Source organism: Ambystoma mexicanum, chromosome 10 (genome assembly GCF_040938575.1).
Source record: "Ambystoma mexicanum isolate Mex_15411 chromosome 10, UKY_AmexF1_1, whole genome shotgun sequence".
NCBI classification, from domain to species: domain Eukaryota; kingdom Metazoa; phylum Chordata; class Amphibia; order Caudata; family Ambystomatidae; genus Ambystoma; species Ambystoma mexicanum.
Window position 1 is genome coordinate 1607981895 of NC_090932.1, and position 26813 is coordinate 1608008707.

Below are 26813 nucleotides of genomic sequence, written 5' to 3' on the forward strand. Positions count from 1 at the left end.
AAAGACTGCATGAGAAGAGATACCTACTGAGCCTTCCTTTTTTTTTCTATGGTGGTACCAATCTTTACAGAGCAGTAGACTTGTGGCCTCCACATAGTGGTAGTTGCTCGTGCGGTCTGCAGAAATGAGTAGCCCGGATGACGGTGCGCAAGCTGACTTGCAACAGATGGTGCAACCACCAATCGGAACAATGCCACATCAATAAGGCACTCTGGCACCCATGCCTAAATTTGATATGACAGTACCTCCTTCAAAGCTTGGACAGAGGTGGTTGCTGTGGATAAAAAAAAAACTTGAGATGTATTTTCGGGCTACAGGTGACACAGATGATGATGCTAAGGTAGCAACATTATTGTATGCCGCTGGTTCTGAAGTTCATCGTATTTTTAAATCTCTAAACTCCTCTTCAGTCACATGTCAAAAATGAACACTTCTTACCCCAGGCAAATCTAGATTTCAATCCTTTTGCAATGACCAGTGAAAGACAAAAAGTAGATAACCACCGGATCATTTTTGTGGTCGGCTGCGCCAATTAGCTAGTACTTAGTGGGAAAACGAAGAGGGTGTGATACGAAATCAAATGATAAAAGGCTGAAGCTCAGGAAAACTGCGTCAAGTGCTGCATGAGCCTGGGATCACACTGACGTAGATACTTGATTTGGGCAGAACCTATGAACTGGTGGAAAGCCGAGCGGCCAGAATGGACGCAGCAGCCAAACCACGTAAAAGTCTGCAATACCCCCAATGATCAAGGGGGTTTGCAAAGAAGAGTGAAGGGCCACAACAATACCAGAAGTGTGGGTATGACCTTCTTCATGCCTGTGTGTGTCCTGCGAAAGGAAGGGTATGTCGACGCTGTGCTAAGGGAGGCCATTTCGCCAGGATGTGCTGTGCTGCCAGTCGTGTGGTCATACCACGGGGACCAAGTAGATCCAACAGTGGCAGCCTACGCAAACAAAAGTGTAGCAAATGTGGACCTGGATTTGCAGGAGTTGGACATTCCTGAAGAAGAAGAAGATGATGGAGTCTTTTTCACCTCAAACCTTGACTCGACCACCAGGCGGCATCGACCGCCAACATGCACTGTGAATATCTGTGACACCCCCACTCCAGTACTCGTTGATACTGGTGCCTTGGTGTGTGTGATGCCGTCGCAGCATTATGACGCGCTCCTAGGACCACCTGTTTTGACTTGCACTAAGGCAAGAATATACTCTTTTGGAGGCAAAAATCCTCTTCTGTTACAAGGAGTTTTCACCACCTCTATCTCTAATGCCGGATGCTCCATGAAGGCAAAATTCTTTGTAACTAGTGTGAGCCCGCATTCACTCCTGAGCTGCGCAGCGTCGGAGGCGTTGCACATCGTACATTTTGCATTGTCGTTGTACAAAAAGGACATCCAAGACCTCATTAATCGTTTTGAGGACATCTTCAGTGGGATTGGAAAGCTGAAGGGTGTACCCCATTGTTTTCATATTGATGAGTCGATACGCCCAACTGCCTTGAAACATAGGTGCATCCCTTTTCACCTTCGAGGGCAAGTTGAATAAGAACTTCAAAACTTGGTGGATCGTGACATCACTGAGAGTGTGGAAGGCCGACACCCTGGGCGTCTCCTATTGTAGTTACCACCAAAACAAGCAGGGGCCGTCCAAATTTGTGTGGACATGCAACTGCCCAATATGGCTATTAAGAGAGAGCGCCACCTAACGCCGACGTTAGATGATGTTGTAGGTGAATTACAGGAGGATAAAGATTTCTCAAAACTTGTCTGGATACCACCAGTTGGAATTACATCAAGACTCAAGGTAAATTACCACTTTTACCACCCACAGTGGCCTCTATAGATATAAAAGACTTAGTTTTGGAATCTCTTCTGCAGCAGAAGTGTTTCAGAACGCTATTAGGGGTACTCTAGCTGGACTAAAAGGGGTGATAAATCTGAGCGACGATATTCTTGTACATGTCAGTTCTGAAACGGAACACATGATCCATTTAGAGAAAGTAATGGAACAAATGCATGAGCTAGGTCTAACATAAATCGTGACAAATGTGAGTTCTTAAAAGAAAGGGTGGAGTTTTTTGGTTCTGTTTTCCACTCTGGGGGTATATCATCCGACCCACAAAAAGTGAAGGACATTCAGGAGGCCAAATCCCCAAGTAATCCTACGGATGTGCAGAGTTTCCTTGGGTTGGTGAATTATTGTGGCCGATTTTATCCCTCTCTGAACCACTCGGGGGGGCCCTCACTAAGAAAGACTGAGGTTGGACATTGTCTGTCACAGAACAGAAAGCATTTGACAATATTAAAATTGCCCTTACAGGCCAAGAAACTATGGTGTATTTCAACCCAGAAAAGGAATTGGAGCTGATGGTTGATGCAAGCCCAGTTGGTCTTGAGGTTGTGCTACAACAACCAGGTGGTCAAAATCGGATGCAACCCATTGCATACATAAGCAAAGCCCTAACAGACACGGAGCGGAAATACTCTCAAATTGAACTGGAAGCATTAGCTATCCTGTGGGCTTGCAAACATTTTAGACTCTATATTGTGGGAAAACCGGAATCGGTTATCACTGATCACAAGCCCCTCACACCCATCATGACTGGGGCATCGTCCAAACCGCCTCCAGGAATAGAGGTGGATGCTCAGACTTGTGAATATGGTGTAAAGTCGCAATAGAGACCCCGACCAAACAACCCAGCTGATTTTCTATCTCGACATCCCAGAAGTGGTGAGGTGGTAGAACGTGATGTGGAGGAAGAGTGCGAGGAAACAATCAGTCAAGTAGTGAAGACATCAATGCCCATAGCACTCACGTGAGAAGAAGTGGCTGAAGCATCCAAGACTGACAGTGGTTTCCAGATAATTCAGGACGCGGTTAGAAGTGGGGATTGGAAGTCAGTGTTGACAGATTTGTCCAAGAGACCGACAGAAATACAGCAAGATCTTGTTTTTTTTAAAATTATTTTTTTATTAAATGTATATGGTTTATTCGATTAAACCTTATATTTGTCAGATCTTATGAAGATTACAAAACAAACAAAAAAATAACAAGTTATTTAGCAGGTCATAAGTCCGGTTTGCAGTGCTGACCAAAATCTAATCACAGCAATTGTCATCGGTCTCCTGGAACCAGATAGGATCAAGGACCATCGTTCCTCTGGATCCAATGGGATGGTGTCCTTCAGATAGATTTTCCCAATAGAAAATCTTTGCTTTGCGAGAGCAGGACAGAGCATTCGAAGATGGTGTATACTTTCTACTGCTACAGCTTTACAGAATCTACAATGTTGATTTGGGAATTCCCCGCAACGTCTGGTTCCAATGATTTGCTGGGTTGGTAGAATGTTAAATCATAGGCACATAAATGTGTCTCAAATGAATCTGTCCGGGAAGCAAGCATTGTAAGTACTTCGGTATTACGTTCAGCGCTCTCACCTCGGTAGTACATTTAAGTGTCAACTTATAATTGTTTTTAATTTCTTGGGTGCTTATCCAGTCAGCTCTTGCAAGATTTAATTTTGCTTTCTGTGGTCTATTAAGTAGCATATCCAATGATATGCTGCTTTTTATTCGCTGTTGGTTGATGAACACCTTCCATTTGTTCAGTGCCATTGCATTGATGTTCTCAGGGTTATTACGGAGGACAAAGGGTGCAGGGATCTGGTCATCATTCATGAGTTTCTTCCATAGGTCGAATTGTTTCCATTGCAGAATGGAGGACAATGATTGCAATCCTAGTTTGAATCGGATTCGAACAATTGGTAAGGAGTTCGGTAGCCCAAGTACTTTTTTCCAGAATAGACCTTCAAGCCTTCCCCAAATTTCCTCAGGAAGATTTATCATGGTCTTGCCGCCATAAGTCAGGATGGGTATCACTTTTTGTCTGTAAAAAAAAAAGACAATTGGTTTCATTGAAAATTTCCCAAATTTCTTATGGATTGCTGATCCCTGGCTTGCCAGCATAAGGGCTTTTGATTTTAGCATTTCGGCCCATGGTTTTGTCTGTTTCATTATTGTTTATCCAAAGTCCTAGGTATTTGATCATTTCGACCTGGTCGTTTTTTTTAATGTATATTTATTTTATTTTTTTTAGGAAACAAGCAGGAGCTGATTTTTGGAGAGGCTGTCGTCGCGTTAAATGCATGATTTTTGTCTTGGAGGTGTTTATTTCAAGTTCATTTTGCTCCATATAGATTTTGATGTTATTTAAAGCTGTCTGTATTCCTCAAGCAGTTTTTGAGAAGATCACAAAAACTGCAAGCGATAGGCACTGAATTTAGTTTTGTTGGATTCATCAGAGGAGTTGCGATTTACCTTTTCAAAGTCTGATGTGAATAGGTTGAAGAGTGGCGCAGCTAGCGGGCATCCTTGCTTGAGGCCATGTCAGGTTTCAATTGTTTGAGTCAGGGACCCCAGTTTGTTCATTCGCACATGCGCACTAGTATTGGAGTATAGGAGCTTGATCGGTTCGAGTATGTCTTTGGGGCAAACCCCATTTCGATAACTTTCTCCGTAGCATATCTTTTGTCAAGGGCGAGATGTAGATCTATAAATGCAGCATATGTCTTGGTCCCGGCTCCTGTTGCTTCATGCTGAAGAAGATTCAAAATCAGTAGGTTGATGTTTGTCCCAACTCGCTCTACAAAGCCTGTTTGGCGTACTGCCTGATTTGTTTCAGCCCATTTGTTCAATTTCGTTAGGAGCATGTTCGCGAATCTTTTCCCCAAAGGATCTAAGAGGTCGATTGAATGATAGTTACGTGGCAGATCTGAAGGGCCCTGTTTAAATATAGGGATCAACACAGCTCTTTGCCATGAAGATGGAATTTTATTTAAACGATTTGACAGATCTAGAATTTGTTCACAGAAGTTAGTCCATATCTCTGGGTGCTTTTTAATGATGGCATTGGATAAGCCGTCTGGCTCTGGTGCTCTCGAGGGATTTAGTTTAATTGCGTCTTGGATTTCACCTACATCGATGTTAATTGACCATTGGTCAGGAGTGTTGTTGTTATATATCAAATCAGTATGTGGTCGCTTTTGGTATAAGAATTGGAAATACTCTACCCAGCTAGCTTCGGAGACGTCGGAGATCATATCGTCACTTCTTGGTTGATGTTTGTTTAGGAGTGACCAAAGGTCTCTTGTGTTTCTTGATCCAATGGCTTTCAACATGGCTTCTGCACCATTCTGGGCAATGATCGGCATAACCGATTTTAGCCAGTTTTTGTATCTTTGTTGTTCCTTTTTGATCATACAATCTGTCAACTGGCCTGGTGCCTTTTTGAGTTGCCGTATTTGATGCCTTGGGTCTTTTATTTTAGCTATTATTAGGGGGATATAGGCATGTTGTGATCCCTTACTGGTTCCCAACTTTGTGGTCGTCTGGCGAAAATGGTGGAGTATCCATCCATAGTTAGTTTTTGTTCAGCGTTCATCGTTGTGTTCCTCATAACATCCGGCAATTTTCTAATCTGATGATCAGACAATTTTAAACGAGTAGCAGCTGAATTTGTTTGGAGCTCTGGGAGGTTAATTTGTGATGTTACCGGTCTGCTGGTGGCCCAGGAACGGATCATAATATAATGATCACTGTCAGTTGTGTAGATGTTCTTATTTGAATGTAAGGGTTCCTTTATATGCGCAGATCGATAAATGTAGTCAATGACCCCTGTGCTGGGCCCGCGTAACCAGGTTGGTATTGGGCGGTTAGTGTCTGGGACCATAGCATCAAGTCGAGACATGTTTCTATTGATCATTTCTTCAGACCATCGCTTCGCTCGGTCATCTAGCATGCCTTGTTCTAGTACTTTACCATCCTTAGAATGAAAATGGATGTTCAGATCACCACATATTATGAAGGCTATATGAGGGTATTTGGAGGCGACTTCATCCGTGGCAGAAAGAAATGCATCGTTGTATCCATTATTTGTTATTTTCTTGGGATTCCAATATGTGTTTAATATCGCATAATAATGATTATCAGGATGAACTTCTGAGCTCAGTGATTCAATCTTGAGAGTTCGGACTTGCAGTAATATTTAGAAGCTGGATCCAAGGATTTATATTCTTCTCCTCAAGAGCTTGCAGTTTCGCATCTATCTTAAGAGGAGTAGGCCAGAGGAGGGACGGCCTTTTTGGGCACACAGAGCTTGATTCATAAAGGTTAAATAGCCTTCACTTATTGATTTCTTGTAGATCCATGTTTCTTGTAGGCATATCAGGTCAGCATTATGGAGTTCCGTTCTTATGCTGTTATACACGTGAGTGTTGCCTCGAGTATTCCACGAGCCGATGGTTAGAGTTTGGATACAATTAGAAATTTGTGGCTAATGGTATTCATTGATGGTCGTATTGGATGAGATCTGCATGAGGCTTGTTTCTCTCCAAATTGGTTGCTTCTTCATTAAGACCTCAATTTCTTCCTGTAAGTGTTCACTGGTGTTCTACTTCTTGCTAATGCATTGACTCAGGACTGAATATGCACTTCCGGCTGAACTTACTGATGAATGTTTGGGTGAAGTTCTAAGTTGGGATTCTTGTGCATTCTGTTCTTTCTCCCATTGTTTTCATTGGTATCGATAATTGTGATTTGGTATCCTAGCTTTGTGAAATCTTGTTTATGTGCATGAATGAGCATCAATGTTCGAATGAAATGCAGTGAATCATATTGCTATCTAAGGCATCGTGATCAAGAAACTATTTGCTGTATGTCATTTGTTGTAGTTTTATTTAACTTAGGCATTGCATGTAACAGGCGTAGAGTATTTGTCCTGTTTAAAATCAGGCCATCATTCGTCTTCTGTAGTCTTTGAAGTTTTATTAAGTTTAGGTGTTTATTTCCCATAGGGTCAATAAACTGAGGAAGTTGCAGGATATTTGAAGGTCCTGTTGTTACAGAGGTATCATCTATTGGAGCATCTGAGATGTCACTGCCATCCATGTTTAATGAATTTCTGTTCCTGGACTGTCTTCATCATTATACTGCGCTGTTGTTTGATGGTCCGAGTATGTTTGCTCATATGTATTTAAAATAATTAATGAAGAGTCATTAATTGTAGAATCATGATGCCCAATCTGGGTTTCAGGTTCGCTCAGATGGATGGTCAAGTTCAATAGGAGGTCAATATCAAGTTGGTCTGCCTCAGCCTCCTCATTGATTGATATATTAGGTGGTCTCTTATGGATGGTATCTCGTGAAGTGAACTTGTTAGTCTGTTGAGTCGTGTTTTTTTTTTAATGTAATGGGCGGCCACATATTCCGACTTATTGGTGGTAAAGTTAGGTTACGTAGGAATGCCCTTGAGCCTCCCTGTTTTTTGTGTTGGTTCTTTGATCTGATGGGTGGAACGTTCAGATCCTTGCTCGTTCGTGGTTGTTCAAAGATTTTGTATATTTCTTTGTTGTTGGTAGACTTGTCATGAGGAATCAGCGTTTCATTTGGATTCGACAGTGGTATTTTCGATGTGTCCTGAATGGTCAGATCAATTAAGATTCCTTCAGGGCACAGCAGTGGAGTCTCTTTAGAGTGAAGAATGTCATTTGTGCTGATGGGTACGGATGCAGATCTAGCAGGTTTGGGTGCCACTGGATTGGTAGGGCGGTGGTTGTTGTTTTGAGTTGTTTGAGGGGGAAGTTTGCCTTCTTGCTTCCACATGTCTACTTGAATGAATTGTAGAAGAGTATCAGTGAGGTGGACTTTTTCGGCTCTATCGCTCCTAGCCACGTCAGCCAATCTTTGTTGCCAACAGTGGCTTGTTTCTGCTTCTATTACCAGGCGATCATCTACCTTCGTTATCAGTGCTTCATGCATCTTCAATTTGGAAAATATGGCTGCTAAGGTAGTGGCTTCATCTTGCAAAGCTGCAGTCTGTGCTTCTTGCAGCTTGAGATATGGGATTAGCACCTGCGGTGTGACGGCAATTAACATATTCTGTAGGTCTAACATGGTGGTCGGGACTGTTTCTTGAATGGGCGATTGTGGTTGGGTGCATTTGCATTTGTTGGTTTCATCAGGATGGATTTTCCTTGTAGGCTCGGTAGGTCGACCAAAAGGCAGGGATTCTCCTGTATTGAGCGTAGGAGTAGTTGTGGTTTGGGGGGTCTCTATTGGGGGCAGGGATGATGATTTCCCCAAGACATCTTTTTGGAATTTGTCAAGGATGTTTCTTGCTGCTGCTCTCTTGGCCTCTTGAAGTTCCTTCAATGCTTCAATTTCTGTTTGATCTAATGACAGCCGCTGTAGTCGTTGTTTTGTAGCTTTATTTGGTGGAATTTCATGTAATTGTGATCTTGTTTTGCATTCATGAATCAATTTCCATTTTGCTTGGGCCAGTTTAGCACGATCCTTTTGTGTGGTTCCATGTCCTCGCACTATATTAGTAGCTTCTAGGGGATTCGACTCCCTTTGAAATTGGTGGAAGTTCTGCTTTCCATGAGAATCGCAGTCTCTACTACCACTGGGTGCGGTAAATGGCATGTTAAGGACGATTGGGGATTCATTTCCTTTACTTTGATTATTGAATAGTGCTCTAGGTGATGCGGTGATGCACTTGCATCAGGCTGTGGTATGTGATTATAAGGCGTGGATTCCTTATGTTTCCCCGATTGCAACAATGACAATGTCCCTAGTATTGTTTGAGGTTGATTGGGAGGGTCTGCTGATGTTGCCATTTGGAGCGGTGGGATGGATCACGTGTATCCAAGTTATTTGCGTCCACTATAATCAGCGAGATTATGTGCAAGTTATAGTTGAGCGCTTATGAAGGCTTGCTAAAATAGCCTTTCAAGAATTAAGCGGCTGAGAGTATAAGCCGTCGCTTTAGGATATAAAGAACCACAGGTGAAAGGGCGCAAGGAACTTGCGTCCCGCAGTCCCCGTGGAACGGTTGGCTCCGAGTCAAACCTAGGTCAAATATTTCTTTTTGAGCAGTTCAATACAGTTCGCAGGTTGTGACTAATATGTGGCACTCACTTGGAGTATGTAATTTGGACGGGCAGTTATTAGCTTTCCCCTTACCCCGTTCGTCCGTGCGAAGAGTGGCTTGTTCCGTGTTGTGAATAGGCGTAATAACACATACGGCCAACAGCCAAACAGCAGGATACACGTATTTCTTTTTGCATCGCAGACACCAGTGAATTGGATACCCATTTCGTTAACATTGATTCTGTTTAGGAAAGCTGTAAACTCCCATTCTGTGCCTTTCCATAATATCAACACATCATCAATATACCTTGACCAATGTACAAGTTCCTTCTGATAAGCTTTGTCCTGGTAGATAACTGTGTCCTCAAAAAGGCCCATAAAGAGGTTAGCTAGGGCTGGGGCATATTTTGTGCCCATAGCAACACCTCTAGTTTGCCTAAAATATATATTGTTGAAGTTGAAGATATTACATTCTAAGGATAGTTCTAACATTTCCTTAATCATTACAATTTGATGGTACATCGAGGCTGAGTCCTCCCTGAAGGTATTTTCAATAGTTTTCAAAGCCCATGAATGTTGAATCGATGTGTATAGAGCTTTCACATCCATGGTTGCTAAAAGGCAGTCTTTCTCCCAGTTCCAAGATTGTAGCTTAATGATAACATCTGTTGTGTCCTTAAGATATGCCTTTAGTTTTGTGGCTCTGGGTCTCAAAATGTTATCCAAATATTGTGAGATGTTCTCAGTTGACCAACCTATCCCACTAACAATAGGACGGCCCTCTGGTATCAAGTCATATTATTTGTGAACTTTAGGTAAGAAATACATTATTGGTATAGTTGGGTCATTGATTATGAGAAAGCTCTTTTCATTGTCTGAGATAAGACCTTTTCGATGCCATTTAAGAATTTTAAGTTCCCATTTCTGTACAATCTCCTTTGTAGGGTTAGCCAGCAGTTTTTCATAACAACCTGGAGTGTTGAGGTGTCTATTGGCCATTTCCAAATAGTTGTCCCGGTCCATAATAACGATGTTCCCTCCATTGTCCGCTTCTTTGGTTATTACTGAGCAGTCGGTTTCCAATTGATGTAAAGCTTCTTGTTCTTTACGAGTAAGATTGAGTTTTGTCCTTGATTGCAAATGTCTCTGGTCCATTCTATAGAGATCTTGGGATACTGCCTTATAGAAGGTGTCAATGTTGTTAGCTGCTAATTGAGGAACAAATCTAGATGTTGGTTTCAATTCCTTGATTGATAACGTATCTGGTTGCACGTTAAGGTCTCTTAATACACTTGTGATATCATAGTCCATTGGTTCTGTGATTGATCTAAGTAAATGAATGTCTTCTATCCGGCATTTAAAACCTGTCGCCATAGAAATTGGAGACACTGTCCTGGTGTGTAACAGACATTCCGAAGGGAAAATGGCATTGAACTATGAACCCACACCCATGGATTTAACTCATGTTAAGGGCTCCATACTTACAGCTGTTGGCAGCCAGGGAACAATCCAGAGGAATGCTTTGTTCTTTAGAAAAGATGGCTGGCGCGATTCAGAACTGACGGATACTGAATCTTCTACTTTCACCCCCAGAGGACCCCTCCGAGTTGAACAAGGGAATGAGCGACCTGATGATTGAGGAACCACTACCAGATACCAGCCATGGCAAACCACGCTACCCTCGTTGCGAATGACGGCTATTCCCAGCTCGGTTTAAAGACTACATCTTAGACCCTGATCCCTAAGTGATGGGAAACCCCACATTTAAGTTCTACAATATCATGACCTGTTATGACTGTCCTGTATTCTGTTTGAACATGTAATTCTTATGTTGACCATGTTGGTTATATTTTGTTGTGAGAAAAGGAGGAATGTTAGTCATGTGAATTGGGCGTGACGTTCAGGCGAACGCCGCGCCTATGCAGTTTTAATAAAGGGGTGTACCGCCAACGGCAGTTGCCGACGGGAGCCCGTAACAGGCAGACGCGTGTCAGTGTCTTTATGCAAGGTACTGGGGACAGAGCCTGTACACGGGAGGGAGCCAGGGCTTGTATTCAAAAACGTAGCGTAACATATCTGGCGCTCCATTCTCCAACGCTGCAGGGAGGACGTTTGGGATTGCAGCAAGGAAAGGACCTGCTGTGTGAGTCTCAATACCGAAGGTCCGCTGTGAGAGCTGGTCTTCCTCAGCCAAAGGAAACATGGGCAGTGCGCAGATTCCCCTGGACTCCCTGGTGAAGTTCCACAAAGTGTTTGTGCCATCCCTCCGGTGCTTTGTTCTGTGCAGCTCCCATGAGGTACTGTCATCGAGCGACACGGCAGTTACTGCGTCCGAATGCAGTGAAGAGTTTTCATCTCGTATTGATGTGACTTTCTTTTCGTCGAATTTTATCTGAGTTTACTTGGTTATTGAAATAACACTATTTTGGTTTCATGTGGCCTGATGACGCTATTTGGCTTACTGTGTTGCCTGTGTGGTATTGGCTTTGAATGGGAATAACAATGATTGCCGATATATCACTTTAGCGATATACAGTTAAATTGCAGTTGTCATGTGAGGCCTGTTTTTTGAAAAGTATGGTGCATGATTATAGCTTTAAGTGGCTGTGTTTAGCTGGATATGTGGTATAATGAATTTGGTATGTGAACTATATTCAATTGACGTGGCCTCTGTTTCTAGTAAAAAGTGTGACGCGACACCAATGCAATTCTTAACAGTGATATTCCTTGCACAAATCTTCCACAGGGTCAACGTGTACTTTATGGACTTTTACACAAAATGAGTTTCAGTATTTGGTACGCAATTTATCGCCTTGTGTGTGGTTGAGGGTGATGTGCGTTGGGAGAATGGTGGACGTTTTTTTTGCTTGGTAACAATTTTGGGGGCACTAGTTTTATAGGGGTGTTCTGCCACCTGTACCACAAATATTGGGGTGTTGGACACTGCACTTGAGGGGGTTTCCTGCCCGTGCCTTGGGGAGTTGCACTCCGATATCTTAGGGGGTGGTCCTCTCCACCTGCCGTGCACAGAGTGAGTGTCTGTGCATTTGAGCTTTGATTAATTATTCTGGTAGTGTACTAGAAGATGAAGGGTGCACTGTGTTTCAGTGCACCTTAGTTGTTGGCAGCAGGATGAATGAGGTGGCAATGCTGGTGTGTTGAGAGTTAAGACTAGTTCCTCGGTCGGAGTGTCTGTGGTACGCCTGCTACAGAGTTTGTGTGTATTGGAAAGTGAATTGGTCGCTTTGCAGGTTGTGGAGGGACTATGTTGGTGGGAGCATGAGGCATGTCTCCTTGTTCTTCGGAATGAAGCAAGTGGGTCTTGGATTGGAGTTTGGGGTGTAGGTGACCAGAGTGGTGTTGGTTCATACTTTGGTCGCATTACCCTGTGTATTTTCCCTTTGCATGAGAGATTGTCTGATGGAATGTTATGCCTGTGGAATGTTGTGGTGTGAGTGCCCCTGTAAGCTCCATGAATGTCTGTTGGAGTGAAGCATCCTGTGAGAGAGGAGGCTGGTGGATGTCGCCTGTGTACCTTCCTACTTGCTTACCCTTGGACTTACCTGATGGATATACCTTGTAACTGGAACTTAGTAAAGAAGTTCACAGATCTTTCATTTCACCTCGCAACAGTAAACCCCCTTTGATCTTATTTTGCCATGCACATGACCTTTAAATGTAATTTATTTTGTCATTCTCGGAAGCCAGTGTAAGAAGTGTACATTAGTAAAAAATGTTACCATCGACTGGTTTCTGGTACCTGGAAGGAATCTAGCTCTGGTGTTTTAGCCTAAATATAGTTAGCATAGCACTCATGCATGAAGGCCGAGATTTATGAAGTTACCATAATCTAGGTTGACGGAGACATGGACGCAATCTTTGCTTTCAAAGTTAAAAGGAGATGCATCTTTGTGCGGAATGATGTGTGCTACAGCAAGGAGCTGAGGGAATATGGCGGAATATAAATTCCTTCGTAAACCAATGTTGTTCACAGCATTGACCGGCCCAAAGGGACCCCTAGGGTGGTAAGACACAATTGAGGGAGTGGCAATTTAGTTGGGCCACTCAGTATTCTGAAAGCTGTTTGCTGAGTGCAATCTATTACCCTATGGCAGACATGCAGCGTAGAAATTAAGCTGCTTGATATACAGGTGTTTCCTCCAACTGGAGGGAAATCTGGACCTGAAGAGCACCTGTGTGGAAGTAGAATTCAGAAGAGCAGATGGCCATATCCAGTCATTGGATATGAAATTTTAAAAAAAGGGGTATATATTTGGTCCCTCTGTAACAATATTGGAGACAGGATGAAAGTAGGAAACTGTCCATTAGTTGTTAGATTGCAATGAGTAGAGTCATTCAGGGGTGCAGCCCTGAATGCCTGTTAAGAGGAGCACTTTGACCAAGATCACATTTTCAACAAAGACCATGTGCTTTATTAAGTCTAGCATAATTGGGGCCACAAAACTGTAATGGTTAGTGAGTCTCCTTGGGTCACCCAGGGAAGGCATCCGTACTGATCCGGTTCTGTGGCCAGGTCAGAAATGTATGTGCTGGGCTTAGAGGCAACTCAATGTGTCCTTATTCGAATACTACGTCAGAGTGATAGTCCTATTGAGCAGTTTAGCAGGCACAGGGAAGCTGGGCTTAAAAGTAGTAATGATGGGAAGATCTTTGAATGGTTTCTTAAGAATCAGAGTAAGAATGCCTTTCCTAAGATTGAGTTACTGTGCTTGTAGTAAGCAATTGGTTGATAGTATGGCAAGTATGGCGCATGAGAGCTATCATTTTAGGAATCTTTGTGGATGTGTTACTATGTCTCGGTAAAAGGTAAGATGATCCAGACCGTCTCCATCTGCTAATCTAGTGCCACTGTGCATACTGAATGTTGTCAGACTCTCCTTTAATGGATATTCAGATGCATTGACGCTTCCCTGTCTCTTCTGTAGAGGTTGCATCACTGTTGCAGCATGCATTTGGCCATAAAGTGTTTATCAGCCTTTTATATTACTGTGTTTGTATTTCTCCTGCAGTCTGTTGTCGATGGCCTACTCCAGGTGGACAAAGATTCATCTCTTCTGATCTCCCGATTCCAAGAATATCTGGATTATGTTGATGTGCGATATTATGTGATGACGAGCATCAGTGATCATGTTGCCAAAGCCTCCCAGAAGGCACAGGAGGTATGCCCTATTCACGACTTTTAAATCTAGAACTGCTTTTAAATGATTATAAGAATGCATCTAATGGACTTCAATCTTGGGCTATAGTTTCATTAGAAATGATGTCAGGATTGTTGTTGGAGCCATTTAAGTGTGGAGAGTTTTTATTTTTCATTTTCTTTACTAAGCATATCACTGTTGGTTAGAATTCTCAGAAATGTGCTATTTCCTCTCTACCTTAGAGACCCCCAGCACTTTGGCTGGACTCTAGGACTTTTAAATTTGTAACCTGGAGAGAGTGAGACCTTTTTCCCACTCTCGTGTATTTTTCTGTGATTTAAACTGTTTCCATTTTGGTTTTGGAGTCTGACAAACTCAATAGGCATCATATGTTTACATTGTGCTACACAGCACCTTCAGTGCAGTGGCACAGGGAAGTCTTTCAGATTTCCCAAAGGTTTAAATACCTTCTCTTGGATGAACTACTGTTTCCAAGAGCAGTGAAGTGAAATTGACTTTACTTACATTCCTAACTTTCTAGATCCAGCACACTTTCTAGATCCACCACACTTTCTAGACCCAGCACACACTATTTTACAAGAGGGTGCTGGAGGGGTTACTTAGTATCCCCTTTGTCTACTCTCTCGTGTAACAATTTTATGTTACTTAATTTTATACTGCAACTCCTGGACCGCTGGTTTGCCCGGTGAGGCCCTGCTGCTGTGCTGAATCTTTGAATTCACCACAACTAGAGAAGCCCTGCAAGGACAACTTCTCCCTTTGAGTTGGTTGGACCGATCAACTCCAAAGTGAAGTTTGGACATCCTTTCGGAGCTGGCTGTACTTCTGCTGCTGGAACCGAAGTGCCAGGGAGAGGAACACCAAATTGAGTGCATCACTTTTAAGTCGGACCAGAGCTCCAGGAAGATCCCCCGGACGCCCAGGAATCAGGACTGACCAAGCCTGAGCCATCTCGACAGAGTGCTGGACCCCAGATGCATGGAAAATCCAAAGTGATAGCCGAGAACCGCAGTGGTGCTATTTGCTTGAGACGCAATTGCCACTGAATTGAAGTTTATCCTTTGCTGCTGCTGACCGTCCCATTGCAGTGCAGGAGTCCCCAGAAGCCCTCCCTCTTGTCCCCATGACTGAGGCCCGGGAACAACAGGATCTGCAGAGCTGCACAGGAACAGAAGCCAGCTGGAACCATTAATTCTAACCAAAGGTATTGTACAGTCTAAGAGAACTTGTTCTCAGTTTAGACTTGGCTTGGTTGCTTCTGTAGAGTTGCTTGCATCTTCTACCCCTCACAAGCCTTACAGCTTGTGGCCCTGCATTGATTCTACTTTTTCTACAAAGACTCCTAAAACATTGTGCAAGACTTTTACTTGCCTGCAAGAAGTGCTTCAGCTCACCTAGACTTTTGCCCAATTGACATTGGCTGGCCTGCTCCCTGAATGACTCTTCTTCCCTCTGACATTGTGCTTTACCTTTACCTTTCCTTCCAGGAAGGGGTTAACTTGCTCTGCAATGGGGGTTCAAAAGTACTTGCCTGGTTCAGAATATTTGTGTGATCTCTTGTTTTATTCTATAACCCTTTTCTTTGATACCAATCTCAGTATTGCTCTATGTACCAGTGATATTAATGTTCATAGTGTCCTAGCTATGTAAGTCACCTTGGGGTGTAGGAAGTGTCTGTGTGCCATCCCAAATCGGTACTTGCTGATTTAGAAACTATGAGTGTATTTTGGAGTGTATTTGTGTGTTACTATTATATTCCCCCTTCTGAAGAAGGCTTATTCAAATTGACTGTTAAATACATTAGTATTATTAGTATTAGTATCAAGAAACCTTGAGTGTAAGTGTTTATTTGGACAAGTAAGCATGGTTCTGGGAGTATCTCTATCGGCCTATATCCCACGTTAGAGTCTCAGCCAGATTCTTTAGCTCACCACCCTTTCACAGAAGAGAAATGTCCACTACATAGTCTTTGTCCTGTCCAAGGGCAGTCCAGCACTGAAATGCCAGGCAATTCTCTTCTGAACAAGAGTATGAACAGCAACCCCAGACACGTGTTTCGCCCTGGTTGGGCCTAGTCAGTGAGGTGGAGCTGTGCCTCTCTAAGAACAGTGAGCAAGGGTTCCACGTCTGGATTACCCTAGTAACTAAGGCTGATTTTTGCCCCATTTGCATCCATTTTGCCATCCTCTGAGCTCTGTGCTCGTAGTGAGTAACTTGTCCCTTTCCCACTTCCTAACTCCTATTCCCGTCTCCCCTGATTGGCTGTTCGCTCATGTGCCCCTGGCCTAGTTTGCCTGCAATTGGCTAGATAGCCTCACTTAACAGACCCTCCCAGGGCAGCCCTGTGCCCGTGCAGCCCTTTTTGCGAAGGGCCTCAGAGGACTTTTGTGTCCGGATTGGATTAAGGGGGTAAGTCCTAGCTGCGCCCCTCAAACTCACTCCTAGCACATGTCCTCCCTGAACCTACATGGCTAGCTCACCACAGTGAACGCATTCAGGGAGACGTCCACTGTGCAGGACTCCCAGATCTAGAGGTGTTTGGTATTGTGCTCCACTGCTTCAACTGACCCTCAAATCTAGCTGTGTTTAGTCAGATACCCTGTTGCTCTCCTAGGCGTGGACCACTCTCCCACGTTGCAGGACCCTCGAGTCTAGCGGGGCTTGGTATCGTGCTCCACTGTTTCGGCTGACCCTCAAATCTAGCTGTGTTTGGTCCAGCACTCTATCGCCTTCTTGGGCGTAGGCCTTTCTCCCAATATCCAGGGCCCCTAATCTAACTGTGTCTAGTTCGGTACTCTATTAATCCCTGAAACCCATCACTACTTAGCTTAATTGAGTCCTATACCACCAGACCAATTAAGGCTGTACCCCTTCCCGACAGCACACCCTTAGGATACACACCCTACCCACCGACAGAAATGACAGACTGAGCCAGAGAGCACCCTAGCGTATCCAGAGTAGGAAAAACCAAGATTACTGCGCCTGCACAACACAACACAGCATAGAGGACCAACTACCCTACTACTCGAACAGAAAATTGCCCGACGCAGAGAAAGAGAGCAAGATCGTGCAACAAGGGACGCGAACATGCAATGCCAACAGAACCCAGAAGAAGCAGCCTCATTGGCAGGAAACGCGCCTAACGCAGTCATAACCGGAACAAACCATGTAAGAGAAAAATCCTTATACCTCACACCGTACCTCGCGAAAACCACGGAACACAGACACCTCAACACGGAAACCTCGACACATGCAAAGAATTACCCGAAACACCCGGAAAAAAGATGGGAGCACTCAACAAGAGAGTGGGATGACTCTAACCCCATTACCCCTTACATCACAAGAACAGAGGGGCACCATTGATTTCCACAACACCCCACACAACACACCGAATCCCCGACTACCAACAATGCTATCTTCAACCTAACAATCGGACTCACTGAAGAAGAAGCCATTGCTGATCTTCAAACAAGCATGATTACAGCAGAAGCACCACGATTGATCAGCCCTGGTATTAACCTATTGGACCGCTTCAATGAAGAAGCAGCTGTCGCCGTTCTTCATCCTACCAACACCAATACGGAAACACCACGACCGGACAACTTCAAACCTGAACAACGAATAACCACAAAACAAAATCACACACGGAGAATCCACTGTAAATTAATAAATGCAAGGTCCATGTCCAAACATTCAACCAAAATATACGACCTCCAATCAGAAGGAGGGATAGACATCCTATTTGTAACCGAAACATGGCTAGACGACAACTACACGATCACCTTCAACAACTGCCTGCCTGAAAACTTCAAATGCATCCAAGCAAACAGGAAATCCAAAAGAGCGGGGGGTGAGGAGGACTAGCGATCATCCACAAGGAGCAACTGGCCATCAAAATTGAAGATCCACTAAACATTGATAAATGTGAATCCTTAATACTACGGCTATCAGTAAACCCCAAAACAAACCTGAAATTCATATAGACCGCCAACCTACGATGCGACTTTCATAGACGCCTTCACGGAAGCAATCACCATCCTAGCCATCAAGTACAACCATCTGATCATACTCAGAGATTTCAACATCTGGTTCGACGAAGAAACCACAACCACAAAACAATCCTTAACCGCCCAACTAGCAGCCATGAACCTACAACAGCTAGTCAAAGGAGCAACACACTCAGCAGGGCTCACACTTCTCTTCGCCAACAAGGATCTCATCACCACGGCACCCCCGATTCAAATACTCGGAAGCGACAACCTCATCATTCCATTCATAATCACAGCGGCCACTTCACAAAGAAGCAACAAGAAAAACCACTGATCATGATGAAAAGAAATTGGAGAACCATAAAAAATCCAACCTAACCGTGCTCCTGGAACTCAGCAAACCACAAGCAACAACCATGGAAGAAGCTGACCTAGACAAAAAAGTTGCCCTGCTCCATACCTGGATCGCAACAGCCCTAGGTGACATTGCCAAAGAAAAGCCCTTCACCCCATCACGTAAGAAAACATCAACAAAATGGTTCACCCCATTACTCAGCTCCATGAAAAGAAAAAAAACGAAAACTAGAATCTGAATGGAGGACCGACGACAAACAAATTAGAAATTCCTGCTACAGATCCGCTCATATAAAAAGGTAATACAAAAAGCGAAGAGGAAACACTACGACAACCATATATTCAGAGCACCAAACGCCCAAAAAGAACTCTTCAAAATCCTAAACTAAATAAAAAACCCAACGGGCTGCAACAACATGCCAATTCCATCGATTGAACTATGCACTGACCTAGGAGACCACTTCAAAAACAAATTAACTTGCATCCAACACATCATACAAAACAGACCAAGCAATCGCACGTCAAACCCCACCGACACTAGCGAGGAACATCCAAACAAGCCACAAAGCTTTCCAGAAAATGTCAGTGGAGACTTTCATCAAACTGGTAAACCAAAGCAACAAATCGGGCTCTCCTGAAGACCCCTGCCCCATGGACATATACAAAATAATTCTCAAACCAGGAACCCCCATGGAATACCACAGGAATCTCCTCAACCTCTCAATCTCAACAGGAGGTACAAATGCCAAATGCCATATCATATCAGGTAAAGTACCACAGGCCTTCAAATCGGCTTACAACAAGTCGCTACTCGGACACAACAGGAAACGTAGAAGACTTATCCAACTACAGACCCATTTCCAACATCCTTTACATAGCCAAACTACTAGAAACGTACGTCTACAAAATAACCCAAGAATTCATAGAAGAGCACTGCCTACTAGACCAGGCACAGGTTGGTTTCAGACCAATGAGAGGAACAGAATCAGCTCTCCTCCCAATATGGGACGACCTAAAAATGAACGCAGACTCAGACAACAGTACCGCCCTGATTCTTCTTGATCTATCTGCAGCTTTCGACACTGTCAACCACAACATCCTCATAGAGAGATTAGAAGGACTAGGAATAACAGACACCTCCCTACTATGGATCAAATCCTTCCTAACAAACAGAACAGAAACCATATGGATGAAACCTTTTAAGTCCAAACCTAGAGACTCCACGTGCGGAGTACCACAAGGATCATCTTTCTCCCCGCTTCTATTCAACATCTACATGTACCTATTAATCAAACTCATCAAAAAACACGGCCAACGATACTCAAATAATCTTGAACATACAAGCCATCCGAGAAGAAAACACCACACTGGAGAATTGTCTTCGTGATATATTCAACTGGATGAACCTCAACCACCTAAAAATAAACCCAGGCAAAACAGAGATAATGATTGTTTCAAAAAAGGGAGGAGACATCGGCTACATCCCCTGGCCAAGAGAGCTCGGCACCACACCAGCACCATCATCAGTTGTAAAAAACCTAGGAGTCCTGATGGATAACAACCTCACTCTAGAGCCACAAGTAAACACTCTACTCAAGAAATGTTTCTTCCTCCTGCAAGCAGCAAAAAGGATCCTTCCGTTCCTGTCGTTCGCCAACAAAAAACTTACCATCATCGCCCTGATCATGTCCAGAGTAGACTACGGCAATAGCCTATACCTGGGCATGCCCGAACGACTTCTAAAAAAACTACAACGCATACAAAATGCGGCAGCCCGACTCCTCCTTAAGCTACCCAGAAGAGAACACATCACACCTGCGCAAAAAATACTTCACTGGCTACCATTAAAACATGAATAAAGTTCAAGTCCATGTGCAGTACGCACAGAGCAATACACAAACAAGGTGCAGAATTCCTAGGCGATTAACTACTCCTACATCAACCGACAAGAACACTGAGATCAAGCACCGACATCCGTCTGGAACCAAAACCCTATAACAGAAGAAAACTCGGAGGATCCTTTTTCTCTCACCCGGCACTCAAAACCTGGAATGACCTACCTAAGAATATACGGAACACAACAAACCACCTAGCAGTCAGGAAACTCCTCAAATCATGGCTCTTTGCAGCGTAACTACAACAGCGACACACTAGAATGCCCAACCCGCTAAACAACGATGAATAAACACACCAACCTCGGTCACTCCCAAAATGGACATACACGGAACCCAAAGAACAGACCCCACGACAGACCATAAGTTATTAAGGGAAACAGCCACAAAAGGAGGTCTCTATAGACTGACACATACCCAGACCGAGACGAAAAGCCCTTAAATGACTCATCCACTGCCACCCGGCCGTACCATATCTAAACTCCCAGCAGACAAATTTAGATAGAAAGTTTGTAAGAGGAGACCACAACACCTGATCCATCACCTAAGGAGGAGAATAGAGACCCAACCCACATTAACCAATCTATCAGCACTCGAACACCTACAGAGCTCGCTAGAATAGAACGGCGAGCGCATCGCACCAACTAAAACCCAACCCACAACACTCACTCCATCCGAATTAGAACACCTACAGAGCGCGTTAGAACAGCACAGGGAGAGCCTCACACAAACCTAAAACCCTGCCTGGCGCAACCTCTTCGCCCATCCTGATGAGATTGGGAGGATTAGCGACTGCCACACTCAGACAAAGTTCTGAATGTTAGCATGTTAAACTTCATGTAACCCACTAACAAAAAACTTATCCCACTCAAAAATCTCACACAACCATCTCTCGCACAACACCCCGCACGCACTTCACAACACTGCAACAACACATAAGCCGCACCAACAGCACACAAGGACTGACATCAATCCGATACCCGCACCAGAGCTCAGCACCCGGGGTATACCAAGTTGAAGCTGCCAACAGAACACCACTCCTCTCGCTATCCTACTTCCGCTCCACCTACTAACCCATCCCACCTTCTCGTTTACAGATCCACTAGAGCGCCTGGGGACCAACTCCGTTGGTGACGGTGCGCGGTACAAATACCTTTTAACATTTTAATTCTGATGCTTGTTAATCTGCTGAGAGTCGCATGCTGTCCTATAGTCCGACATATAGTGGTAACCGCAGAGTATTGCATATGGCCTTTCGAGGATCGAAAGGGGACGCCGACATGGGCGTTCCTGTACCACTATCCGTGACATGTAGTGTACCCAAAATACCTCATACGTTGAGGTCCCTCAGATTGTTTTTTTCCGCCCAGCTAGCCGGTCGCCTTATGCAGAGTTCTTACGAAATTGCCATATTGTTATATTTCCTGACCTCTGGTCATACTTATATTATTGTCCCCTCCTCGACGATTGTTTCCTGAACCACTGCCGAATACAACGAAAGAACACACTTCAGCAGGTGGGGCTCGGGTTGACGCCGTCTTCTGGCCGGCCTATACAGTAGGCAGATTTGGGTCTGGGGGTTTCTATTCTTTTCAAGAATGTCTTTCTTTCTCCCCGTCCCTTTGGTGTTGTCGCTTTTAAATTCCTGAGCTATGGACAGGACACAATTTAAATTTTGCCCTTCCTATAAGGGAAAATTCCCATGGAAAGATAAGCACCAGCGGTGCAATAAGTGTCTTCCCCCTCAATCACGATGAGGACTGTAAGCTCCTACGTCCTAAGACGATTAAGGAACTTCGAGTGAAAAAGTGGGCAGCTGAGCCTATGTCACAGGCCAAAAGTAGCTTCCCCCACCGCCGCAGCTGCCGAATGTGATGAGGAGATAAGCGACCACCAAGGCTCCAGTTTGGGCGCCATTGACCTTACATCGCTGCGCTGGCGCTCCACAAAGTCTGTCCCTGGCTCTGCTAGGCTCGACACAAGTCCTGCTATGGGGAATGTACATCTCGGCAACAGGGATGCACCCGTTTCTCAGGGCACAAAGTACACAACCCCCGGTACCGCCTCGACGGCTCAGTTGAAGCGATCCAAAGCGCCAACGGTTACGTGGGATTCTTCGACGGCACCTGCTGATTTGCGTGATCGGCAGCCCTCCCCGCAACCGTGTTCTGAAAGTAAGGGTGCCAGCACCAAAAGCCACGCGGCCTTCGAGATGCCTCAGAAGAGAGCGCCGACACTGCATAAAGCCCCAGGTTGTGTCAAAACCATGCTGCAACCACTGTTCGGCAGAATTGCATGCAGTACCCTCTGGGACCACCACACACAATTAGGACTACAGGTGTAAGCAAAAACCAACCTTTGGTATAAGTCTGTACCACACACTTTTTGGTAGCGAGCCGAGCAGCCAGACTTATCCCAAGAGGGAATGTGAGCAGTAAATGAAGTTAGACAGAAGTATCGCAATCACAGTGGTTCAAGTAGACACTTGCACTCAATACGTATATATTTATTTACACTGTCATTTAGAAAACATTCACTAGTAGAAATCAACTTAATATTAAACACCAATACACTACAGTAACAAACTCGAAATTGTAGAGACAGGTTGAGCTCCCCTTAAAAAGGAGCCAAATGGCACTTCAATTACTTTCAATGGGAATAGAAAGACATAGGTTTGTACAATGGATTAGAAAAAAACTTCTGTTAGGCAATGCAAAGGTTCAGTGTACCAGGAGGGCCAGTTCAATTCACTAGGCCAGGCCAAAGTCAATAGTCTAGTGTTCTTGGATAGGACAGATCAGTTCTGGTAACAAATGGAGAAATCTTTGTAAAAGTTCTTAGAAGTAGTTTAGACGAAAAATAATGATATGCTGGGTCACAAGCTGATTAGGCCTGCAAGTTGGGAAGGTTTCACAAACTTTCACAGCGAGAGTTAGGATCTCTCAACCGGATGGCACAGTACCTTAATGTGAAGCAAAAAAGATGCAGCTGAAGACGTTGGTTCCTGCAGATCTCGCTGTTCCTGAGCCTCAGTCGTGCGGACAAGAGGGAGGACGTCAGGGAACTTCTGCACTGCGCGGGATCGTCGTCGGAGCAAACAAAACGGAGTCACTTCTGTTGAAGTAGCTGTTGCTTCAAGACACAAACTGGTTTCCCTCTACCTGGCTTAACCTTAACCAGCATTGAGAATAGTATCCAGGTGTCCTCTGAGCTGATCGGTCCTACCAGGTCAAGGGAAGCAGCCGTCCTTGATGGAGCTTCTCTGTCGAATGTAGTTCTGGCGATACGGGCAAAGCAATGGTTCAATGGTTGCAGCAGCCGTCCTCTTCCAGCTCGTCTTCGGTTCTTTTGTTCCAGTGGTCGACTCTTCCTTCCAGTCCTGGAGACTCGCCTTTTAAACAGTTTTCTCCCGTTAATTCCAGCCTAGCTGTCACTCGCCCAGCAGGGTGGCTATCCTTGCCGGACAGTCAGCCAGCCAATCACGCCAGAGGGCATTTGGGTCTCCTAGGATACCAAGCACAGGGAGTTTCGGGCACCTCCCTCACTTCCTGCCCACCCCAGACACTCAGACTCCAAGGGCAGACTTCAGTCCTGAAGCCTGACAAAGGCTCACGTACAAAGGGATCAAACCTGGTTTGGCACGCAGAGTTAAACACCAGAAGGACCTTTCCACAAAGAAACGGTGAAAAAAGATGACCGGAGTCGGTTTTACAGAGGGGTCTTGGACGCCATATTGAAAAACATGGTGGCCCCGATTTTTAGCTACAGGTGTTCGCGGTCGGGAAAAATCATGGTAGTTCGTTATAAAACCACTGCCACCAGCCATTTCAATAGGAACGTGTAGCTTTTGACAGCTACTAGAGTGTTTAGACATAGGGGATACTAAGTAACCCCTCCAGCACTCTATAGGAAGATACTGTGTGCTATGAATTTAAAAAGACTAGTGTTAGGCTGAATCCTGTGCAGTGCCCTTAGGGACCACTACACACAATTAAGACTACAGGTGGCAATAGAAGTTTTACCTCTAGTACAAGCCTGTACTACTATGTCAGAGTGGTAGCAGTGGCGGAGCAGCCAGGCTTATCTCAAGAGTATACGAGCAGTAGCAGAGATTACACAAAAGGGACCACAATTACTGTGGCTCAAGCAAACACTGACTCAAGGTTTCAGGTATAAAAATTTAAGTACATTTATTTTTAAACCATTCGTTATAAACACAACACTTCTATAAAAACTGCAATAAAAAACACACGTTAAATATACTACAACTAACCAATTCACTTTGTACAGTAAATCTCAAGGTAAGTACCCTGTGTTTGAATGAACCGGTGTTATGAACAAAACATGTTACCGCGAATACACTTGCGATCAATTTGGTCTACTAAACAAACGTGTATCCGTGACATGAAATGCTACCGGGGCAAGAACGCACTTAGCACCTGAGATACCCAGAGGGAGTTGGAGGCAAAAATCACAGGCAATATTTTGGTTAGGCAGGCAGAATCAAGAAAAACGCAAAGACAGGAGTTCAAATGTCAAAGGGCCAGGGTCAAAAGACACCGGGGCCAGTTGCCGAAGATCACGCGGTCAAACAGTTCACGATTCAACGTAGCCAAAAAGTACTTCGATATTGTCAATGTTTGGAAGCAAAAGTTATAAGAAGGAGGGAAGACAAGGGCAAGCCTTGGAAATGAAGAAAAAGGGATTCACCCAGTTTCCTCAACAGAACACAGTACCTTGTTCCAGTGGTGCAGCTGGTGTCCTGGCAGATGTTCCTGTTGGTTTCCCGCAGACTCACGATTCCTGGCGCTTCGTTGTGAAGGAGGACGTCTGAAGGGGGTCTGCACCACACAGGGATGAAGCCGGCAGCAGCGGCAAGGAATAAAAGGTGTGCTCCTTAAAAACAGGAGAGGCTCTTCAGATGGCTATCGGGACCACTACAGCAGTGTGCAGCGATTTCGACCAAGGAAGAGGATCCTCTGGCTGTAGAAGAGGAGCTGGTTATCCCCACCAAGCTCAAGGGAAGAAGACGCCGGGCTGGATCTTCTCTAAGTCGTTGAAGGGAAGATAGCTCAGGACTGCAGCAGGGCTTCACTGGGACGGGGTAGTTGCAGTAGCCGTCGTTCTCTCCGCTTCGGTTCCTTGTAGTTCCAGTGGCGACTCTGACTTCTAGCCCAAGAGACCTGCCTTTTATGCGAAAAACCCCCCATTCACACAGCCTGGCTGTCAATCACCAAGCAGGGGGGGTTGTCCAGCCCGGACAACTACCCTGACCAATCATGATAAAGTGCGACTCGGGTTTCCTAGGATACCATGTGCAGGGGGTGACTACACCCCTCCCTCACATTCAGCCCAGCTAGACACTCAGGCGCCTGGTGGAGGGCTTCTGAACAGAAAGCCCACCAAAAGACAGTGAACAAAGAAGGCAAACCTAGTTTTCCGCGCAAAGTAAGAAGGACTTTAACAAAAAGAAATGGCGAATAAACCCAACCGGAGCCAAAAGAAAGACGATTTGGTCAAGCGGGTTTATGTTCGAGGCTAATATAATAGCCAAGAACAGTACCACGTTTATCTAATATAATCACGGTAAAAAAGTTAGGGTAGATACCACTGCCAAGTCTAAATGTTAAGAGCGATACAATGCTCTAGGGGGTACAGATAAAAAGGGATACAAGTTAACCCTTTCCAGTACTCCATGGAAGATGGGTTGCACTGGATCTGTGGTAGGTTGACTAAATAAAGTTAATGGTAACTTCCCCCTTTTCTGGGGGACAGTAGCCGCCTCAGAAATGGAGTCGAGGGAAGTCTTAAAGACAACCCTGTGCCACAGCAATGAAAGGGCTGTGTGACACACAAAAAGAAGGGGGCTGCTGAAGCGGTGTGCTTCAGAGTCCACATTCACAAAAACAGATAGAAACACATAGCAAAAAACAGGTAAGAGTGGGGGAAAAGCTCTCACTCTTACCAAGTGGAAAACAAATTAACTCCAGAAGTCCAGCAAAGCTGCTGGGGGACTCACTAGGTAAGGGAAATTAGCCATAGATGAAAATTCTCCCTAACAACTAGTACAGTCAATTTATCTTTACATTCTCTGGGGAACAGTAGTTTATCCCAGAGAAGGTATTTAAACCTTGGGAAGTCCAAAGGACATCCCTGTGCCACTGCACTAAAGGTGCTGTGTGACACAACAAATGTAAAGATGATGTCTATGGAGTTATCAAAAACTCCATAATCAAAGAACACAAGAGTAAAACACACCAAAATACATGAGTGGGGGAAAAAAAAGCTCACACTCTTTCCAGGTAAAAATAGTCCTCAAAATCCAGCAAAGTTGCTGGGAGTCTCCAAGGTGAAAAGAATAAGCGCATTTATGAGAATTCTCCGTAACAACCACCTGCACAGTCCAAACACCTCCCAGTAATGCCGAACATTAGCGAGAGCATCGCTAAGATTGTTTCGGCGGCTA

General features: G+C 44.5%; 1 protein-coding gene across 1 annotated transcript in view; it reads left to right on the top strand.

Moving 5' to 3' along the window:
* The window catches only part of NOC4L (nucleolar complex associated 4 homolog), a 255328-nt gene that overhangs the window by 84589 nt on the left and 143926 nt on the right, over positions 1-26813 (top strand). Inside the window, exon 5 of the mRNA XM_069619985.1 lies at positions 13963-14112. Within this exon, the coding sequence (XP_069476086.1) occupies positions 13963-14112 (150 nt within the window). The remainder of the gene's footprint in view (positions 1-13962; positions 14113-26813) is intronic.